General features: G+C 48.2%; 1 protein-coding gene across 1 annotated transcript; it reads right to left on the bottom strand.

Moving 5' to 3' along the window:
* Positions 1 to 1,063: 1,063 nt before the first annotated feature.
* LOC147684804 (actin, cytoplasmic 1) lies at positions 1,064 to 5,889 on the bottom strand. The gene is made up of 6 exons (XM_086940668.1): positions 5,813 to 5,889; positions 3,686 to 3,814; positions 3,189 to 3,428; positions 2,294 to 2,732; positions 2,000 to 2,181; positions 1,064 to 1,736 (listed from the first exon to the last, which is right to left on the bottom strand). Exons 2-6 carry the CDS (start codon positions 3,806 to 3,808, stop codon positions 1,593 to 1,595), a joined length of 1,128 nt encoding a protein of 375 aa, XP_086796794.1. The 5' UTR covers positions 3,809 to 3,814; positions 5,813 to 5,889; the 3' UTR covers positions 1,064 to 1,592.
* Positions 5,890 to 18,390: the final 12,501 nt, after the last annotated feature.

Raw genomic sequence — 18,390 nt, 5'->3', positions numbered from 1 at the left:
CAAAACCACTGGTGCAGTTCACTTTCTCCCTAATAACAGAACAAGGTTTGTGAAATGATTCATGCATAGTTAAAGCATACTCCCTGCAATATCGGCACGTTTCCTGTAGCATCCATAGGGTGAAGCCATACTAACAGTACAAAGAATTTTAAGCAAACCAAAAGCTCATGTTATGTAGCATATTACATTAACCTTTGTAGAAAAAGGTAAGTGGATCCTATACCTGCAAGCTCTAGGAGTCACCTTATAAAATTAACTTCTGTCAATCTATGTGGAGTCTTCCGCTGTGCACATGGCATACCAAATCGGCCCTTCAGTAGGTTTGCACAAGAGCATCAGATTGCATATGGTAAATGCAGGACGGGGTCAACAGGTACACCTGAAACCCTGCCTAAATTGAGTTCTTACCTGTATCCTTTCCCCATACATTGAGACCGCTCACAGCAAGTATCTGAAACCATAGCCTAGTTTGTCACATTAGACACTTCATGCTAAACCCCAAGGTGACACTTTCCACCCCCACAAGATCATAGTGCGGAAACGGCTGATCCAATGTTACTACTGCAGTTAATCAGCACACATTTGGCTATGCCCCTTCTTAACCCCCACCTGCCCCTCCTAAACAGCCGGTTGCTGGTGGCCACATCTGAACAGGATACAGTCTTAAATTGCTGGTGATCGCTGGGGTCGGCTTGGTCTTATTTGGAGAACCCACAGTTTGAACACTAATGTAGCCTGTCCCAGAAATCAACGCAGATTAGTATATACAATTAAATTTAGAAAATGCTACATTCTTGCAGAATTACTCCAAGGCAAGTGTCAATTCCAGATGCTGAAAGCATAGTGCTGTGAGATGGTAGTCTTGCTAATTCTACTCAGCCATAACTCTGCATCAAAGTTTTAAGAAAACTAACTGAAAAGTTGAATTTAAGCCATGATGCAATTAAGAAATATTGCCCTACTAAATAAAAATAAAGTGATTAGGATAACAAAAAATTAAAAAAGCACAATAAGGTTGGAAAACCATTTCAAATTGCAAAGTCTAGGCACCACAAAGCAGATGTCACTCCTTTAACATGTGCACTTTATTTGAATGTCTTCAATTAAGTGTACAGGTAAGCCCTCCCTCCCCACATAATGGCACCACATCTTACTGATGTCAGAAGAAAGTTTGTAAACCTTCAAACAGCAAATTGGGGATTGTCCATATGGACTAGAGGAACAAAATTGAAGATACGGACCAAGTGTTTTAAGGCGAAAGATACAAAAGACTTGTTGGGTAACATAACTTCACATACAAGCAATACTATCACCAATATATGATTCCCGTACACGCCCCATGGAACTGGGCAGCCTTCACAGAGGCAAGTAACGTCCTGTAACAATGCATTTGAACAATTTGGAATGACAAAGTACAATCAAGTCCTCCATGCATTGTAGAACATGGGAATGTTTGCTCCACAATACTGCCATCTTCCTTTGTTCCAGTTTTCAATCCTGAGTCAAGCGCCAAAAACAAAGTAAAAAGCCATGCCTCGTCTTGGTTCTTTTTGCGAAGTTACATTTGTCAAGCTGTATTGAGCTACAGTCATTTAGAAGCATTTACGGTGGACAATTGAAGGTCCAGATTCATCGTACTCCTGCTTGCTGATCCACATCTGCTGGAAGGTGGACAGGGAAGCCAGGATGGAGCCACCGATCCAGACAGAGTACTTGCGCTCAGGTGGGGCAATGATCTATGGATTGAAGGGGAAAAAAAAAAGTTAGTTCTCAAAACCTACTAAACTGTGCAGGGGGAAAAGATGGTGCATTTAAAGAACAGTTGGGATTTTAGGGGTCACGCCAATTGTTTATCAGAACAGGGCCTTTCTAAAAGCAATCGATAATAGTCCTCGTGGCATTCGGCCGGATTTGTGACTGCCCACACAACCACTTCTGATGGTCCCTAAATGGAAACAGTCCCAAGCTCTGTAACAGGAATAAGCAAATAAGAGCTCACCTTAATTTTCATTGTGCTTGGTGCTAGAGCTGTGATTTCCTTCTGCATTCTGTCTGCAATACCGGGGTACATGGTGGTACCACCAGACAACACTGTGTTGGCATACAAGTCTTTTCGGATATCAACATCACACTTCATGATAGAGTTGTAAGTGGTTTCATGAATACCACAAGATTCCATACCTATTTGGAAAAGTAATAACAGGTTTCAATGGCTCAGTTTCTCAAAAATACAGTAAATGAGGTCAAGGTAATTTCATTTAAGCCAAGATAAGCAATCTACACCATTACTTACCAAGGAAGGACGGCTGGAAGAGGGCCTCCGGGCACCTGAACCTCTCATTGCCAATGGTGATCACCTGACCGTCGGGCAATTCATAACTCTTTTCCAGGGAGGATGAAGATGCAGCAGTTGCCATTTCCTGCTCAAAGTCCAGAGCAACATAGCAGAGCTTCTCCTTGATGTCACGCACAATTTCTCTTTCGGCTGTAGTTGTGAAGCTGTAGCCTCTCTCTGTCAGGATCTTCATGAGGTAGTCTGTCAGGTCACGACCAGCCAAGTCAAGACGCAGGATGGCATGAGGCAGGGCATAACCTTCATAGATGGGCACAGTGTGGGTGACACCATCACCGGAATCCATCACAATACCAGTGGTACGACCAGAGGCATACAGGGACAGCACAGCCTGGATAGCCACATACATGGCTGGGGTGTTGAAGGTCTCAAACATGATCTGTAGAAAGGAAATACTATTTATTAAACAACTGTTTACAGGCTCATGAAGGTGTAAGCACTTCTGAAGTCATGCAGGTGGAGATGCAAAACACGTGATCAATCTGCACTCTGGTAACGTGAGCTCCTAAACAGTGCTCCCAAAACTCCAGCCAGGCAAAGCCAACTCTGGGTAGGGAGGCAAACGGCACCCCAACCAAACTACAAAAACTGCACATTCCATACTGCAAGGTACAGTATTGTTAGTAATTAGAGAAAGGTATGTTACACAAGCAGGTAGTAAATCCACAAGACAGTTCAGGAAAGACAACCTGTCAGACTTCCAGGGAGAGAAGACTCAGGTCATGGAAAGGAAACCTGTGAACAGCAAATTCGAGTAAATGGAAAGCAAGACATATTGGCAAATAGCCATAGTAGTTACGAGTTTAAAATCTTAAGATGAAGTTTGAAAAAGCACCTGTGTCATCTTTTCTCTGTTGGCCTTGGGGTTGAGTGGAGCTTCAGTTAGAAGTACAGGATGTTCCTCTGGGGCAACACGGAGCTCGTTGTAGAAGGTGTGATGCCAGATCTTTTCCATATCATCCCAGTTGGTGACAATACCGTGTTCAATGGGGTACTTCAGGGTCAGGATACCACGCTTGCTCTGAGCTTCATCACCAACGTAGCTGTCTTTCTGGCCCATGCCAACCATCACACCCTGCATGGCAAAAAAAAAACCAAAGAAACCGCATTTAGTACATGCACCAACAGTGTCGGGGATCCATACACTGGTTCATCAAGGATCCATTTTGGGATCTGAATACAATCTGCAAGTCAGCTGGCAAGATGTCGTTTTAAGTACAGCTGATCAAGCTATTAACGAATTACACCTCGGGACTATATACATGAACAGATACTTTCTCGAGGATTAGCTGCCGTGACAGACGAAAGTAGGGTAATAAGAAATAATTGTACCTGATGTCTTGGGCGCCCCACGATGGATGGAAAGACAGCACGTGGAGCATCATCTCCAGCGAAGCCGGCCTTGCACATACCGGATCCATTGTCAACAACGAGTGCGGCAATATCATCCTCCATTTTGATCTGTAGATAAAAAAAAGGTACGTTTTTACAAACAATCGATGACAGGTTAGCTGCACATTCTTGTTGCCCACGCCCAGAGTATGCATTCTTTGCTTCCCACCATCAGTCCCAAAAGTACCCTCAAGGGGGCGCATGCGTCAGTAGTTCCCTCACAGGACTTACAAGTCCATTGTTCCAGGAGCCATAACTGGGCAAGTAGATAGAACCTCTTGAATACCCACTTAAACAGGGCACGAGTGCGGGAAATGCTCCGTTTTAACGATGGTGTAGGTTTGCGAGGAAATGGGCAGCGACTACTACCAGCCAAACTAGTCACGTCCCAATTAATCCTCATAGCATAGCTCCAGGATTTAACCATTTTACACCTCGGAAAAAAAGCGTGCATAGCTAGACAAATTCAGGTCAACAGGTGATCGCTTACCAAGCACGAAAGCCAAGCCACCAAAGTTTAGAGTTCAAGCCTTGTGTGGGGGATGCCACGCCCACTTGTAGAAGGCACTAGTTTGGCGACGAAAGCCATTCATTAGGAGCGAGCTCTCGTCTACCTATGTCCGGCTCAAGTAACCAGATTAGAGATAAACCGGTTAATCTCGACTCCGGACAGGCCAATTGAAGCTCCCGGGTCCATAAAGTTCAATTAACAAAGAGCCAATGTGGTGCACAAATTAGCAGATGAATAGGATAGGATGCCCAGTCACCAAGTCATCCAGAGAGGTCCACAACCTTCGTTCCCAGAATGCCCCGCCCCCTGCATACCAGTTCAGCATGCTAGTTGCATTTTACAACGCCGTACTGTATTCGAGTCAGATTACCATTTTGCACCTTAGTGCGGATTGGACTACAAATCAGGCCTGCCGGTCTCGTCGCGCCCTACATCCTGAAGGAAGCACTGTACACGCGCGCATTAACAGCCACATTTTAATTAAGTTGCCTAGAGTTCAGGACTAAAGACAACTCGCGGTTAAAGCGAATATTTGACAATTTTTTTCTAACTTAACATCCAAGAGATCTTAGAAATACTGAGACCCGGACATAAGGGGGCGTGGGGGTTCGAATGTGAAACCGGCTCAACGCCTGCATAGAACAAAGGCACTTTAGGGCTAGGGACACGCCCAGCCGCGGCATGGTACATTCCAGGGCGCCCCTCAGAGACAATGAACGGAAGAGCTGGCGCCCCACCCTCCTCTAGTGGTACAGTCCGAGCCAGTCCGCGCTGACCGTTAGAAACGGAAGCGGCAGACGGAGGGCCGCGCCCTACCGGCGTTCGCGGGCCTGAAGCCCCGCCCATTCCGACAAACCTCCCTAGACAGCAGCCCGGCACCGGAAACCGGCGCGAAGCAAGTAGGAGTGACCCGCCGAAGCTTCTCGGTAACCAATGTAGGCCCGGGGGCACCACAAAGTATTCCCCGAAGGCAGTATGACGCCAAAACAAGACAAGTTAAACAGTTCCATTGACAGCATAGTTAGACAACCACCGTACACACTTTACCAACCCCCAGTTTTGAATCATCTGGCATGTAGCTGGATAAACATGTAATCTCACTATTACAAACCAAGTATTGACCCCACCTGATCAGTACCCACCCGCCCCAGGGATTGCAGACAACCTCCAATACATAAAAAAATATATAACAGCTGCCAGTCCCTCCCACGTACCATACTAAAATAAAACACTCATATTAGTTTAAAAAGTTGAACACTGTAGCAACTACCGCGCCTAGCACTAAGCCCCCAACAACTAGACTAGAAACACTAAACCCCCTCGTGAAACTAGCCCTGGACCCAAACCTCAACAGTAACATCACAGTATAAACTTAATTACATCCCCATACCAACACCACGAGACCCTATTGTACACCCCAATTTAAACAAAAAGCACGTGCGTGCTCTGAGAACAGTTGAATGAGTATGCTAGCTTTTAGAGCACACCCCGCCAAAACTGCCCTGCGTTCGGCTACCCCTCCACCATTTTCTGTTCACCGGGATTACTTTTCCTACCTTAAGGTGGGCGGTTCCGGGGAGATGAGCGACAGGTCCTTAGGCACGAGAGTGGTGAGGAAGCTCAGAGCGACTGCAAGGCCAGTAGCGCGAGCCGGTGCCATTTATAGCGGCGCGCGCAGCGGCCGCTCCTGCCATAAAAGGTAAACTCTGGGAAGCGGCGCTCTGATTGGCCGAGCCGTTCTTGCTCAGAGCCCTGCAGGCAGCAGCCGGCGCTTTTCTGTGTGTTTTTTTCCTGGTTCTGCTCAGGCCTCCTGTGGGTGCAGCTCAGCCCCCACCCCTGCATGCCTCATGCTTTCAGCCGGCATTGCCGTGCGTGGCTTCCTTGTCACAGCGCTGTGAGAGGCGGCCCTTATCATTCATTCACCGTAGTACTCGCATCTGGTTTGAAACTCCAGGTGCATAGCAAGGGACAGTAAGGTAAATGCTAAAATTGGGTAGGGGCAAAAGCTCTGGGTGAAGCAGAGGAATTCCGGAAGCATGCACCCGAGGAACAATGAGTCTGACACGGAATGGGCGTGTGAACCGAACAGTATCACATGCACTGTTACAATGTAAAGACACAGTAGCATTCTCTGCCCTCGTAAAATGCGATGGGCAACTACTGAGAAACGAGAGCAACAAAGCAGATCCATTTGCACTATTGTAATCTGAAGATAAAACAAAATACGGATCTGAATGGATGAACAATGCATTGCTATGTACACTAATGGAGTTTTGGGGTGTGTCGACTCAACATCTGAGGAAGAGTGTACCAGCGCAATGCAGCGTGCCCTTGTCAACTTTGAGGTAAGTATGTTGCAAATGGAATACAGGACGATGGGAGTTGCCTCCTTAGGTAGTATTACTGCCCCCCCCCCCCCCCCCGTTTTACAAGCTGGGCATTTTTATTTTTCTACCAGCCCACCTGGCAACTGCCAAGTGTTTCCTTAATGTTTCTTCGACCCAAAATGCGACCGAGCAGCAATACCTACAATAACATAAGGGACAGAAGATTAGGGGTTCATGCATTTTTACACGTGGGGCAGCAACCTATTTTCATTGATTTGTTCCTTGCTAGTATGGAGGAGGCAGTAGTCTGGTGGCTCAGTGGACTAATGCATCCACTGCAGGGGCCTAGGTTTCAACTCATGGTCACAGGTTCAAACCCTGGTGGGTCCTCTCAGCCTATCATCCATCTTAGGTCGATAAAATGAGTACCATTGAGTTGGCTAACAATAAACATCTGTTATTCAGCGCCAAGAGACCTATGGGTGAATGTGCGCTTTACAAATACACATGTTATCATTATATTATAGTAGTTCAAGCTAGGTGAGAAGCATAACAGTAATCATGAACAACACGGGTGTAGAAGAGTAATGCTGTGCTGCATGTTTAACATGTATTTGACACTACCCCATGATAGGGGCTGCCACTAAACAGGGTCATGCACTGTTACAATTGGAGGAGACAACTGCTTAAACAGTGAACTAATGTCCTGAGGTGCACTTTTGAAATGTTTTCAAGTAATCACTCAAATAGGGCAAGAAATCACTGTCATGCATTAGTTTAACAGCTAACTACTTGAACAGTAGAGTGCAGCAAAGCAGTGTCATCCAGCTCCAGTGTGATGGAGAGACTCAGCGCACAGAAGTCTTACAGCCAAATAGTTCAAAGCATCAAATTAAAATGTAACAGCAATCACCCAACTGACTGTCTGAACAGTATTAAGTGTCCAGTTTACGCAATATGCCAAGTACAAATATGGAAGGCCACAAATCAGTGTCAGGCACTGTTCGAAAGTAAGGGGGTATCTATTAGAAATGGGTGTAACCTACAGTGGTGCATTCTTTACACGCATAAGAGTCAATAACTCTGAAAGGTGCATACTAAAGCAGTAGCACTGTAAGAATGCAAGGGCGGGTCATTGCGGAGAGACTGGAGATGACAAACTAGTTCCATATGTACTATTTGAAGTGGCGAGTGCAGCCAGGCAAATTAATGACTGTGAGAAGGCAGTGTTATGTCTATTGTAAAAAAGGCAAGTACTCAAACAGAAGCCCAAATGAACAGTGTCGCTTGACAGGCTAAAGTTTGAGGCGCAAACTACTCCCAAAAAAAGTGCATCAGTGTGTAGAGGATTAGTGAATTGCTATCTTAGAATATGAACATGCAACCACTCAGACAGATAAAGAACAACAAAGCTGTGCTCTATTAAATGAGAGCAGGTAATTTCTCAAAAAGAAGGGGTGTAGATGAGCGGTGCGGCCAGGCATTTAATCCGTAAGCGAGTGGCTGCTGAAAGGGGTGCTGCAAGACATTTGTGTGTACCTTAAATATATTTTGGGGGACAACTACTGAAATAGAAGAAGTGTAGAATAATAGTATTATGTGCATGGTTATTATAGGGCGGGACAACTACTGAAACAATGCACTGTATGGTTATGGTATTTCTGAAGCTCATGTACATCATTGTTTTACCATCAAGGAGTTGAAGAGACTTTCCAAATCATGCTCCTACAATAGTGTTTGGCAAAGAGCCACATTTTTGTTTCTGAAAGATCATGTGGTTTTCAGTGTAACACTGGTTGCCAGGAGTTGCATAGTGAGGGTTTGAATGTCAACAATGTTAATTCGCCCCGCCATATCCTAAAGAATGTAGGAAGCAACAAACAATGCTTTGCAATAATTTGAGAATACAGGTGTGAACATAATCGTTAAACTCAGCAATGAGGATGGGTTGACTCTTGAAAGAGTAATCTATAAGTAATGCACAATGCTTTTAAATGAATGTGATGAGCGGCCGAGGCTGGGTCACCCCCTTGCTCCCTCGCCTGCTGATCCTGCTAGCCAGACAGCCTCCTTGCCAGCCTCCTGCCTGCCGCCACCGACACCGTCGCCCCCCCAGCACCCCCGAGCGGCCCAGCCACAGCTGAGCCGCCCGCTTGCCACTTTTCCCGCTGCTGGCCCCCTGCGGCCCCGCCCACCACCGGCCCATTGGCCCAGCCGCTCGCCCAGCCCAGCAGACCCGCCCTCCCGTCCCCCTTCTTAAGGGGAGAGCCTGGTTGCTGCGGGAGTGACCACTGTGCCTCTCGAGGCCGGGTCACCCCCTTGCTCCCTCGCCTGCTGATCCTGCTAGCCAGACAGCCTCCTTGCCAGCCTCCTGCCTGCCACCACCGACACCGTCGCCCCCCCCAGCACCCCCGAGCGGCCCAGCCACAGCTGAGCCGCCCGCTCGCCACTTTTCCCGCCGCTGGCCCCCTGAGGCCCCGCCCACCACCGGCCCATTGGCCCAGCCGCTCGCCCAGCCCAGCAGACCCGCCCTCCCGTCCCCCTTCTTAAGGGGAGAGCCTGGTTGCCGCGGGAGTGGCCACTGTGCCTCTCGAGGCCGGGTCACCCCCTTGCTCCCTCGCCTGCTGATCCTGCTAGCCAGACAGCCTCCTTGCCAGCCTCCTGCCTGCCGCCACCGACACCGTCGCCCCCCAGCACCCCCGAGCGGCCCAGCCACAGCTGAGCCGCCCGCTCGCCACTTTTCCCGCCGCTGGCCCCCTGCGGCCCCGCCCACCACCGGCCCATTGGCCCAGCCGCTCGCCCAGCCCAGCAGACCCGCCCTCCCGTCCCCCTTCTTATGACGCCCCCTGAGTGACCGCGCAGCAGACGCGCGCCGCGGGAGCACCGACTGAGCGCCGAAGGTGCGCCAAAGGTAAGCCCGTCTGCGCCCGTCCGCGCCCAGTGCCAGGACCCCTGGCCCCCGAGGACCCCAGCCCACCCGCCGGACGTACGACGCCGCCACCCTCAACGCACTCAACACCGGCCGAATCCCGGGATACTACCGAGACGAACCCACGGACCCTTCAGCTGTCACGCCTGCAAGTTCTCCTGCATCCGGACCTGCCCCGCACCAGTACCCGCCAAGCCGAACACCAGCAGCAACCACCTCAAGTGCATCCTACTCAACACCCGCTCCGTCCACAGACACACCATCGAACTCTGGAACCTCTTCGACACCACAGCTCCTGACGTCGCCTTCCTCACGGAAACCTGGATGAACGACTCCTCAGTGCCCGACATCGCCATCGCCATCCCAGAGGGCTACAAGATCACCCGAAGAGACCGAGGCAACCAGACTGGAGGAGGCATCGCCATCATCTACAGGGACAGCATCCGCATCACGACCAACACCGACGACACCCTGACAACCGCCGAACACCTGCACTTCCAGATCCACACGGACCCCAAAACCACCCTCAGAGGCACCCTCATCTACCGACCCCCGGGACCACGCACACAATTCAGCGAAGACATCGCCGACTTCATCAGCCCGCACGCCCTCCCATCCGCTGACTACATCCTCCTGGGGGACATCAACTTCCACCTGGAGAACAACAACGACCGCAACACCACCACCCTGCTTGACAACCTCGGACTCAAGCAGCTGGTGACCACCCCCACCCACATCTCCAGACACACACTCGACGCTGTCTTCTCATCCAGCAAGGACATCGTCTTCAGCCACGCCACCGTATTCCACTGGACGGACCACAGCTGCGTCCACTTCACTTTCAGAAGATCCACGATCCACCACCACCAGCAACAGGTTGCTCGAAGAAGCTGGAACAAGATCACAGCAGACCAGCTCGCCGCTTCCCTGAGCCAGCACCCTCCCACCAGCTCAGCGAACCCCAGCCAGGCCGCCGACAACCTCACGAAGTGGATCAGCAACTGCGCAGACGACCTCGCCCCACCGAGGACCCCGCCTAGCAGACCCGGCAGCAAGAAGGCCCCATGGTTCACCGACAAACTCAAGAGCTCCAAGAAGAACTGCCGAGCCCTCGAGAAAGCCTGGAGAAGGGAGCCAACACCGGACAACATGACCACCCTCAAGCTCGCCACCCGGAAGCACCATCAACTGATCCACGCCACCAAGAAAACAGCATTCAAGGACCGGCTGGACAACAACGCACACAACTGCAAGGAACTTTTCAACATCGTGAAAGAGCTCTCCAACCCCAACGCCGGAAACAACTACATCACCCCGTCGTAAGACCTCTGCAACTCCCTCGCCTCCTACTTCCACAACAAGATCGCTGACATACACAACAGGTTCAGCCCACAAACAACGCTCCCAACGACCGCACCAACGCCCCCCACCACCACCCTCAGCGCCTGGACCCAGATCAACACAGAAGACACCATCTGCACGATGAACTCTATCCACTCCGGATCTCCGACCGACCCCTGCCCCCACCACGTCTTCAACAAGGCCGACGCTGTCATCGCACCCCACCTGCGGGACATCATCAACACCTCCTTCGACACCGCCACCTTCCCTGAGAGCTGGAAGCACGCCGAACTCAGCGCTCTACTAAAGAAACCAACAGCGGACCGCACCAAACTCAAGAATTACCGCCCCATCTCGCTCCTCCTGTTCCCAGCCAAAGTCATCGAGAAGACCGTCAACAAGCAGCTGGCTGCCTTCCTCGAGACGAATGGATCCCTCGACCCCTCACAGTCTGGCTTCCGAGCCAACCACAGCACCGAGACCGCCCTCATTGCTGCCACCGATGACATCCGAGCCCTGCTGGACAAAGGTGAAACAGCGGCCCTCATCCTCCTAGACCTCTCCGCGGCGTTCGACACTGTCTGCCACCGCACCCTAGTGCAGCGCCTCAGCAACATCGGAATCCAGGAGAAGGCACTAGAGTGGATCATCTCCTTCCTCGCTGGATGGACACAGAGAGTCCGCCTACCACCGTTCAGATCTGCAGCCACTGAAGTCATCTGCGGCGTTCCTCATGGCTCCTCGCTCAGCCCCACCCTCTTCAACGTCTACATGAGCCCCCTTGCGGCCATCGCACGCCAACACAACCTCAACATCATCTCCTACGCCGACGACACCCAGCTGATCCTCTCCCTGACCAACGACCCCGCCGCCGCCAGAAACAACCTCCACAAAGGAATGAAAGACGTAGCCGAGTGGATGACGACCAGCCGCCTGAAACTGAACTCAGACAAGACGGAAGTCCTCATCCTGGGCTCCTCGCCCTCCGCCTGGGACGACTCCTGGTGGCCCCCCGCCCTGGGCACCGCACCCAAACCGACAGATCATGCACGCAACCTGGGCTTCATCCTGGACTCCTCCCTCTCCATGACCAGACAAGTCAACGCCGTCTCCGCGTCCTGTTTTAACATCCTGCGCATGATACGGAAGATCTTCCGGTGGATCCCCACCGAGACCAGGAAGACGGTCACCCAGGCCCTCGTCACCAGCCGACTGGACTACGGCAACGCCCTCTACGCCGGAACCACCGCCAAGCTCCAGAAGAGACTCCAGCGGATCCAGAACGCCTCAGCCAGACTCATCCTCGACATCCCCCGACGCAGCCACATCTCCGGACATCTGAGAGACCTGCACTGGCTCCCCGTCAACAAGAGAATCACCTTCCGTCTCCTCACCCACGCACACAAAGCCCTACACGACCAAGGCCCGAGCTACCTCAACAACCACCTCAACTTCTACGCTCCCAAACGCCACCTCCGATCGACCAACCACTCCCTCGCCGCCGTCCCCCACATTCGAAGAGCGACAACAGGAGGAAGGTCCTTCTCCTACCTGGCCGCCAAGACCTGGAACACCCTCCCGACCGACCTTCGCCTGACTCAAGACCACCTCTCCTTCAGGAAGAAACTCAAGACCTGGCTGTTCGAGCAGGAGCGGCACCCCCCCCCCCCCCCCCCCAAGTGCCTTGAGACCCTCCGGGTGAGTAGTGCGCTCTATAAATGCCTTGATTGATTGATTGACTCAGAGCACCAATGGCTAGAGAGATGTGGCACAATTTACTGATTTTAAACAGTAGGAAGAAGCTGTTTTCTGAAACCTTAGTAAACACATTAAGAGGTGGGAGAGGCATACCTTAACAAATGCTGTTTGCAGTATAAGGGGTATAACATAGCATTTATGAGTTCAGTAAATAGTACTAGAGGAGCACTCATTTACATGGAGAGAAGTGTGGCTCAGGGGTTAGAGGCGGCAGACCCGGAAGCTGGGATCGGCCCTGGTCCAGGGTTCAACTCGGCGGGCCTTGGGCTCAAAAAAATTCCACGGACTTGATAATTCTCGCTCCGGTGCCTTCTCGACTCACGGGTTCACACTCTGCGACTCTGGGCAATAGCTTGCTTAATCTCCACAACAGCCCCTCGCGGCGGGATGCCTGGCTTTCACCTTGTGGATACCCTGCCGGGGTTATCTCACAGGGGAATACCAGGACGGATTCCCTAAGCAAGCGCCGGGAAACCCACTGCGGGTAGCTGTGCGCTATACAAGTTCAAATACATTTACATTTACATACTCTTACATGCCTTTATAAATCAGACCAGAAACGTGCAACTCAGTAGAAGTAAAAGTGCAAAGAGGGCACAAACCTTTCTACTCGTGCTAATTGTATTTGAATATTTCCTGAACACTCTTATCAAATTCCTACTTTAGATGGTTTGTTGCCAATTCACAAATGGATGTAAGAGTATGTAAAGAGTACTACAGCAATACTACTTTACGTAGTTTCAAAATGTCTTTTTGTATAGGCCATAGTGTGTGAAGAAATAGTTTCTGAGACTTCCAGTGATGCCTTATGTGGCCAAAAGGGAAGAATCTTCTCAAGGGCTTTCATTTGTCGAAAACCACTTAACTACTGTATCAATGTACAATTGGAATCAAAATCAAAACTGATTTTTGTGTTCTCAGACTCAGAAACCGCACCAGGAATCTGACTAGAATTCCAGCCTCCAAATTTTGTAATTGTTGCCTATAACTACCAACTTTGTTTTGTGTGTATTTTATTTTCGCTAGGTACACAACACCCAATCCCCGTGTCCGGCGGACAAGAGTGAAACTTTGGCGTTATCTATCCCTGAATTGCCTCAGTCTTCAGTGGGATCTAGGTATGGTCAGTATATATATATATATATATATACATCTGGAACTTAAAATATATAGAGCCTTTTTAACAAACTGCATTTTGTAGTAGGTAAGTACTGCTACAGTACTACTTACTTAACAACAAAATGCAAACAGACCTACGGGTGTAGTCCTCCACCTCCTCCTCTCCTATCTTTTCTATGGAGAGATTTTTTTATTTTTATTTAGGATGTTTTCTATAGCGCTACAAGACCCAAAGGTAACAGAGCGCTTTACAGTAAGAGAATGATAAATACTCCGCAGGAACATGACATATGAAAAGTAATAACAGTCAACGAGTGTCAATAGTGAAGGAGAACATTTGAACAGCAGAACATCTTTGGTAACAGGAATCAGCGTAGTCACAAAGTTCAGGGGATGCTATCTGATCCGTGTTATCCACAACCTAGGGAACGGATAAGGAACAAGGATTTAAGTTGATTCTTGAATTCCACGTGGGATGGTATGGTTCTGATGTGCGGGTCGGATAGAGTTCCATATTTTGGGGGCGTTTCCTGTGAAAGAGCAGTCCTCTGTTCTTTTCTTTCTGGTTTTAGGAAGGATGAGCAGTAGGGAGTTACAGCTTCTCAGATTTCTGGTTTGGCCTGCTTTTTTGAGTTTATTTGCCAAGTGCTCAGGTTTGCCGGTGTGGAGGGCTTTGTGGGTTAGGCAGGCCGTTCTGAAGATACTACGCATTTCTGCTGGGAGTCACTTGAGTTCTTTGAGTGCCGGGGAGATGTGATCCGATTTTTTGACACCAGTGATCATTCAGGCTGCCGCATGGAGTGTTGTTTTGATCGGTGCCAAGTGCGATTTAGGGATGCCTGTTAGGATAGCGTTCCCATAGGCCAGTCTTGACAGTACTAGTGATTGCGTGGCCAATTTGAGGTCCTTGTCGGGAACGTAGGGTTTGATTTTGTTCAAGAGTCTGAGGTTAAAGAATGCACTTTTTGCCGCGTTCTTAATGTGATTTGTCAAGGATAGTTTGGGGTCTAGGGTGATGCCCAGAGATTTTGCGGAGTCAGCTAGAGTGAGATTCCCTTTAAGCGCATCGATTGTCTTTAGCCACTCAGTGATTTGAGGGTTGTCTTCTTTGTTTGAGATGAGGAGTGTCTCAGTCTTGTCTGGGTTTAGTTTCAAGTGATTATTTGTCAGCCATTCTTGGACATCATTCAGGACGTCATTTAGTCTGTGGATGTCATTAAGAGAGGAAGTTTCCAGATAGATCTGTGTTTCATCCGCGTAGAGGTGAAAGCGGATGTTGGTTTTCCTGAGTAACTTGCCGAGCGGTACCATATAGATGTTAAAGAGCTGAGGAGAGAGCACTGATCCTTGGGGGACGCCCTTGCTGACTTGCTGGATTTCGGGGGTGAAGTTCTTAATTTTTATTATTTGCGTGCAGTTGTGTATAAAGGAGAAGAACCACTTGAGAACTACCTCGCCGAGGCCAGCTCTTTCTTGAAGAGCCTTGATGAGGAGCTTGTGGTCCACTGTGTCGAATGCTGCAGAAAGATCGAGAAGAATGAGGAGGCAGCATTTGTCTGATCTCCACTCATGTCAGTTTACTACCTAGTAGAAAATGTGAGAGGGGTCCGTGGACATAGAAGTTAAGAAATATGTGCTACAAAATTAGAGAGGTTTAGAAGAATGAAAATAGAGGATTAGGGGGTAAGGCTACTACAAACACCCAGTTACATACAACTAAGCTCTTTGCTATTCACAAACTCCACTTCTAAAGATGATAAAACAGTAGTACTCCAGCCCAGCCTTGGTGTAAGCAACCAATACGCATGACTACTCACTGGTACTGCAACTGAGTCCCATAGAAAATAATTGAGGCAGGATCTTAACAGCACTTTACAGGAAATAATGTTTATTAATTAAAATGAATTACAAACATATATACGCACACACACAAACACGCGCCATTTGATGGATCTTGACAACAAAAACTAGTGTGTCAGTCACCTGAGTTGCTGTCTAGAAAGTTTCAGGTGATTCATCAAGCAGGGGTCGAGAAAAAGGGTGGTGGGGGGGGTCCTAAAACACGTTTTTCTCATGCAATTTCCTATTGGGATTTTAGACACAGCTTCAGTCCAAACTGCTGAAAGGAATTACATCAAATTTGGCAAAAAGCTAGATCTTGGTCCAGAAAGAGTGAATTTTGTAATTTGGCATATAAATCTGTTCAGTAGTTTTGGAGTTAATAAAGAAAAAGGATTTATGTATATCTACAAACGTGGGCCCACTACAGTGGATCAGCGGATCCATGTGCCAACAGCAATACCATGATTGGCTGGCCGCCACCGAAGAGGAAAGTTGCAGCTGCCATTTTGTGAATAAGGATATGTTTCCGGGGGTAAAAAAGTCTAAATGCAATATAAGGGGACACAATAGAGGGATCCTGACCCCATGGGACTGATGAAGGGATCTGTGAGAGATCCCTCATGGGCAAGAAATTGGCCCAAAAAGTTTTATTTTAAAGCGCACTAAGATCAGTGGATCCACCACAGCGCTCAGTGCAGCCCCAAATGTGAATCTGAGCAAATCCAGGATTTCAGATCCCAATACAAAAAATAACACATACACCCACTCAAACAACCACTCACACACCCATACACACACTCGCACCCAGACAGTCACGCATCTACTCAAGAAGACACAAACTTCATGAGAAAAGGGGTCAGCAGTGTGGGGAAGACCAGCAATTTATGGTATGTGTCAAAGAGAAAAGTTGCTTAAACGCCATATGAATTATAAGTACATGCACACATTTAATTTACAAACACGTTACCCACTGAAGACAGTTACTTGTTTAATAATCATATGCAGATTAAACAAAACTTGCTTTGTCTAAGCATAATTAAAACCGTGATGGCACAATGAGGTCCTGGCAATGAAAAGCCCCTTTGAAAGGCCTAAGAGTCACACTTCCATCTCAGAACATAGAATGTTAATAATAATAATCAATCTTTTATTCGCTCCACAAATTACTGCACATACCTGCATCTGCCCATGTTCAATAAGGTTTTTCTGATTTTTGCAAACCAGCCAGGAACCTTTAATCGAGGAGTCTAGACCTTATCCAACAACAATACTTCAAAAGACTAGGATATAGTGTCTGTTTACTCGGTGTCCAAGTCTAAACTCTGGAATGGCTTGGACCCAGTCTGAGAGCAGAACCATAGCACCTCCTGTTCAGTAAACTCCTGACTGCTAAACACTTTAAACAGGCTTTGACAAGATCATTGGTGTCAGCAAGTGCAGTGACATCATGACAGTTAAAACTGACAAGAGAATCACAGAATTTGACAACAGATAACCCATCCACTCTGACCATTTTCACTGAGTATATAAGCGAAGATAATTTTTGTCTTAGATTTTATTTTTATTTACTTGAGCAGAGCATTATGACTGAGAACTGCTGTGCATAGAACTGAAGGCTATACATCAAACAGGAGCTGGTTACATGAAAGGGTCGATGAGAGTTTTTTCAGTGTCATTGCTTTCTTGTGCCTATCACATGGCTTTTTTGAAAAACAGTTTCCAGTTGTGCTTTCTCAACTTCTATTACAGGTGGACTGAGGGAGTGGGGCTTCCATGTACATGCTAGCTATGTCACATGTTAATTTCTGGTTCTAGTAGTAGCATTCTACTAGAAAAGGTTTGACACTGGTATGTATTTTATTCCCTTATTGTGACCCGAATCCTTCGTCACATTCATTGAGTCCCACTGTTCTCCAGTATTTATATGTTTGCATTCTTCACACTCTCGTCCTACTCCTTGTGATTAAAGCATTAATTTGGTCTGCTTTGGCTAGACTGTCTCTGGTCTATCTTTATGATACTTGAGATATGACACTATAGCTAAACATAATACCACAGAGCAGTGCTTAATTTGCAAAAGAATAAGTGCCGGCCCAAAGTTTTTGCTCAGAAGTTCGCGGCCGGTGCTATTAAATGTTGGCATACCAAATACCAAGGCTGCTTAGTCTTGATAACACCTCATGCCTCTTTAATTCCCCACTGGATACTCTCCGTCCCTTTATCTCAATCTTGCAGGTTCCTTTATATTCCCACTTTCTCCTTTTATCATGATTTTTCCAAATTCTGAGCCTCACCATTAACCAACAGCTCAAACTAGGCACTGATAGAGGAGCACACGATGTAGGTGTGCAGTGATACCATAAGTCCTTCTCGCTATGTGTAGCCTAGTATTGCCTCCCCCGGGTCTAATCATCTTATTGTTTGACCAGCTGATGTCATCTAACATGACAGTCCCAAGATTTTCCCCCCATGCTGTGACTGTGAAGACCTCACCTCCTTCTTTCTATTTGTCCTAAATGATAATGCTCCGTAGCGTGTATTCTTGGTAAGTCCAATATAAGACAAGGCACAATGCCCATCTTCATTCTTTAGCTTTATTGATGTACCAACAGTAGCAAGCAAGGCATCAATGTCTTACTCCAGCTGACCCCAGTAGCATCCACTGTCTCCATGGCACCATAACACTCTCCCAACCTTCTCCCATAATGACATGTGGCCTTTCCATGGAAGCTGAGAAGAACTAGGTCATAACCATTGAACTTCATGGTGTTTATTTGGAAGAATGAGGCACATAGAGCATTAGAGGAAGAGAGAGCGA

Source organism: Lissotriton vulgaris, chromosome 10 (assembly GCF_964263255.1).
Source record: "Lissotriton vulgaris chromosome 10, aLisVul1.2, whole genome shotgun sequence".
Classification (NCBI taxonomy): Eukaryota; Metazoa; Chordata; class Amphibia; order Caudata; family Salamandridae; genus Lissotriton; species Lissotriton vulgaris.
The sequence above is the reverse complement of the archived record's forward strand: the minus strand, read 5'-3'. Positions and strand labels throughout refer to the sequence as shown.

Bases quoted from the DNA above. Each gene is read 5' to 3' on its own strand.
- LOC147684804 (XM_086940668.1), bottom strand. From the start codon at position 3,808: ATGGAGGATGATATTGCCGCACTCGTTGTTGACAATGGATCCGGTATG. The intron at 2,733-3,188 runs GTGCTTTTTCAA...TCCTTTCTACAG, and splicing joins ACAGAGAAAAGATGACACAG to ATCATGTTTGAGACCTTCAA. The intron at 1,737-1,999 runs GTGAGCTCTTAT...TTCAATCCATAG, and splicing joins CAAGCACAATGAAAATTAAG to ATCATTGCCCCACCTGAGCG.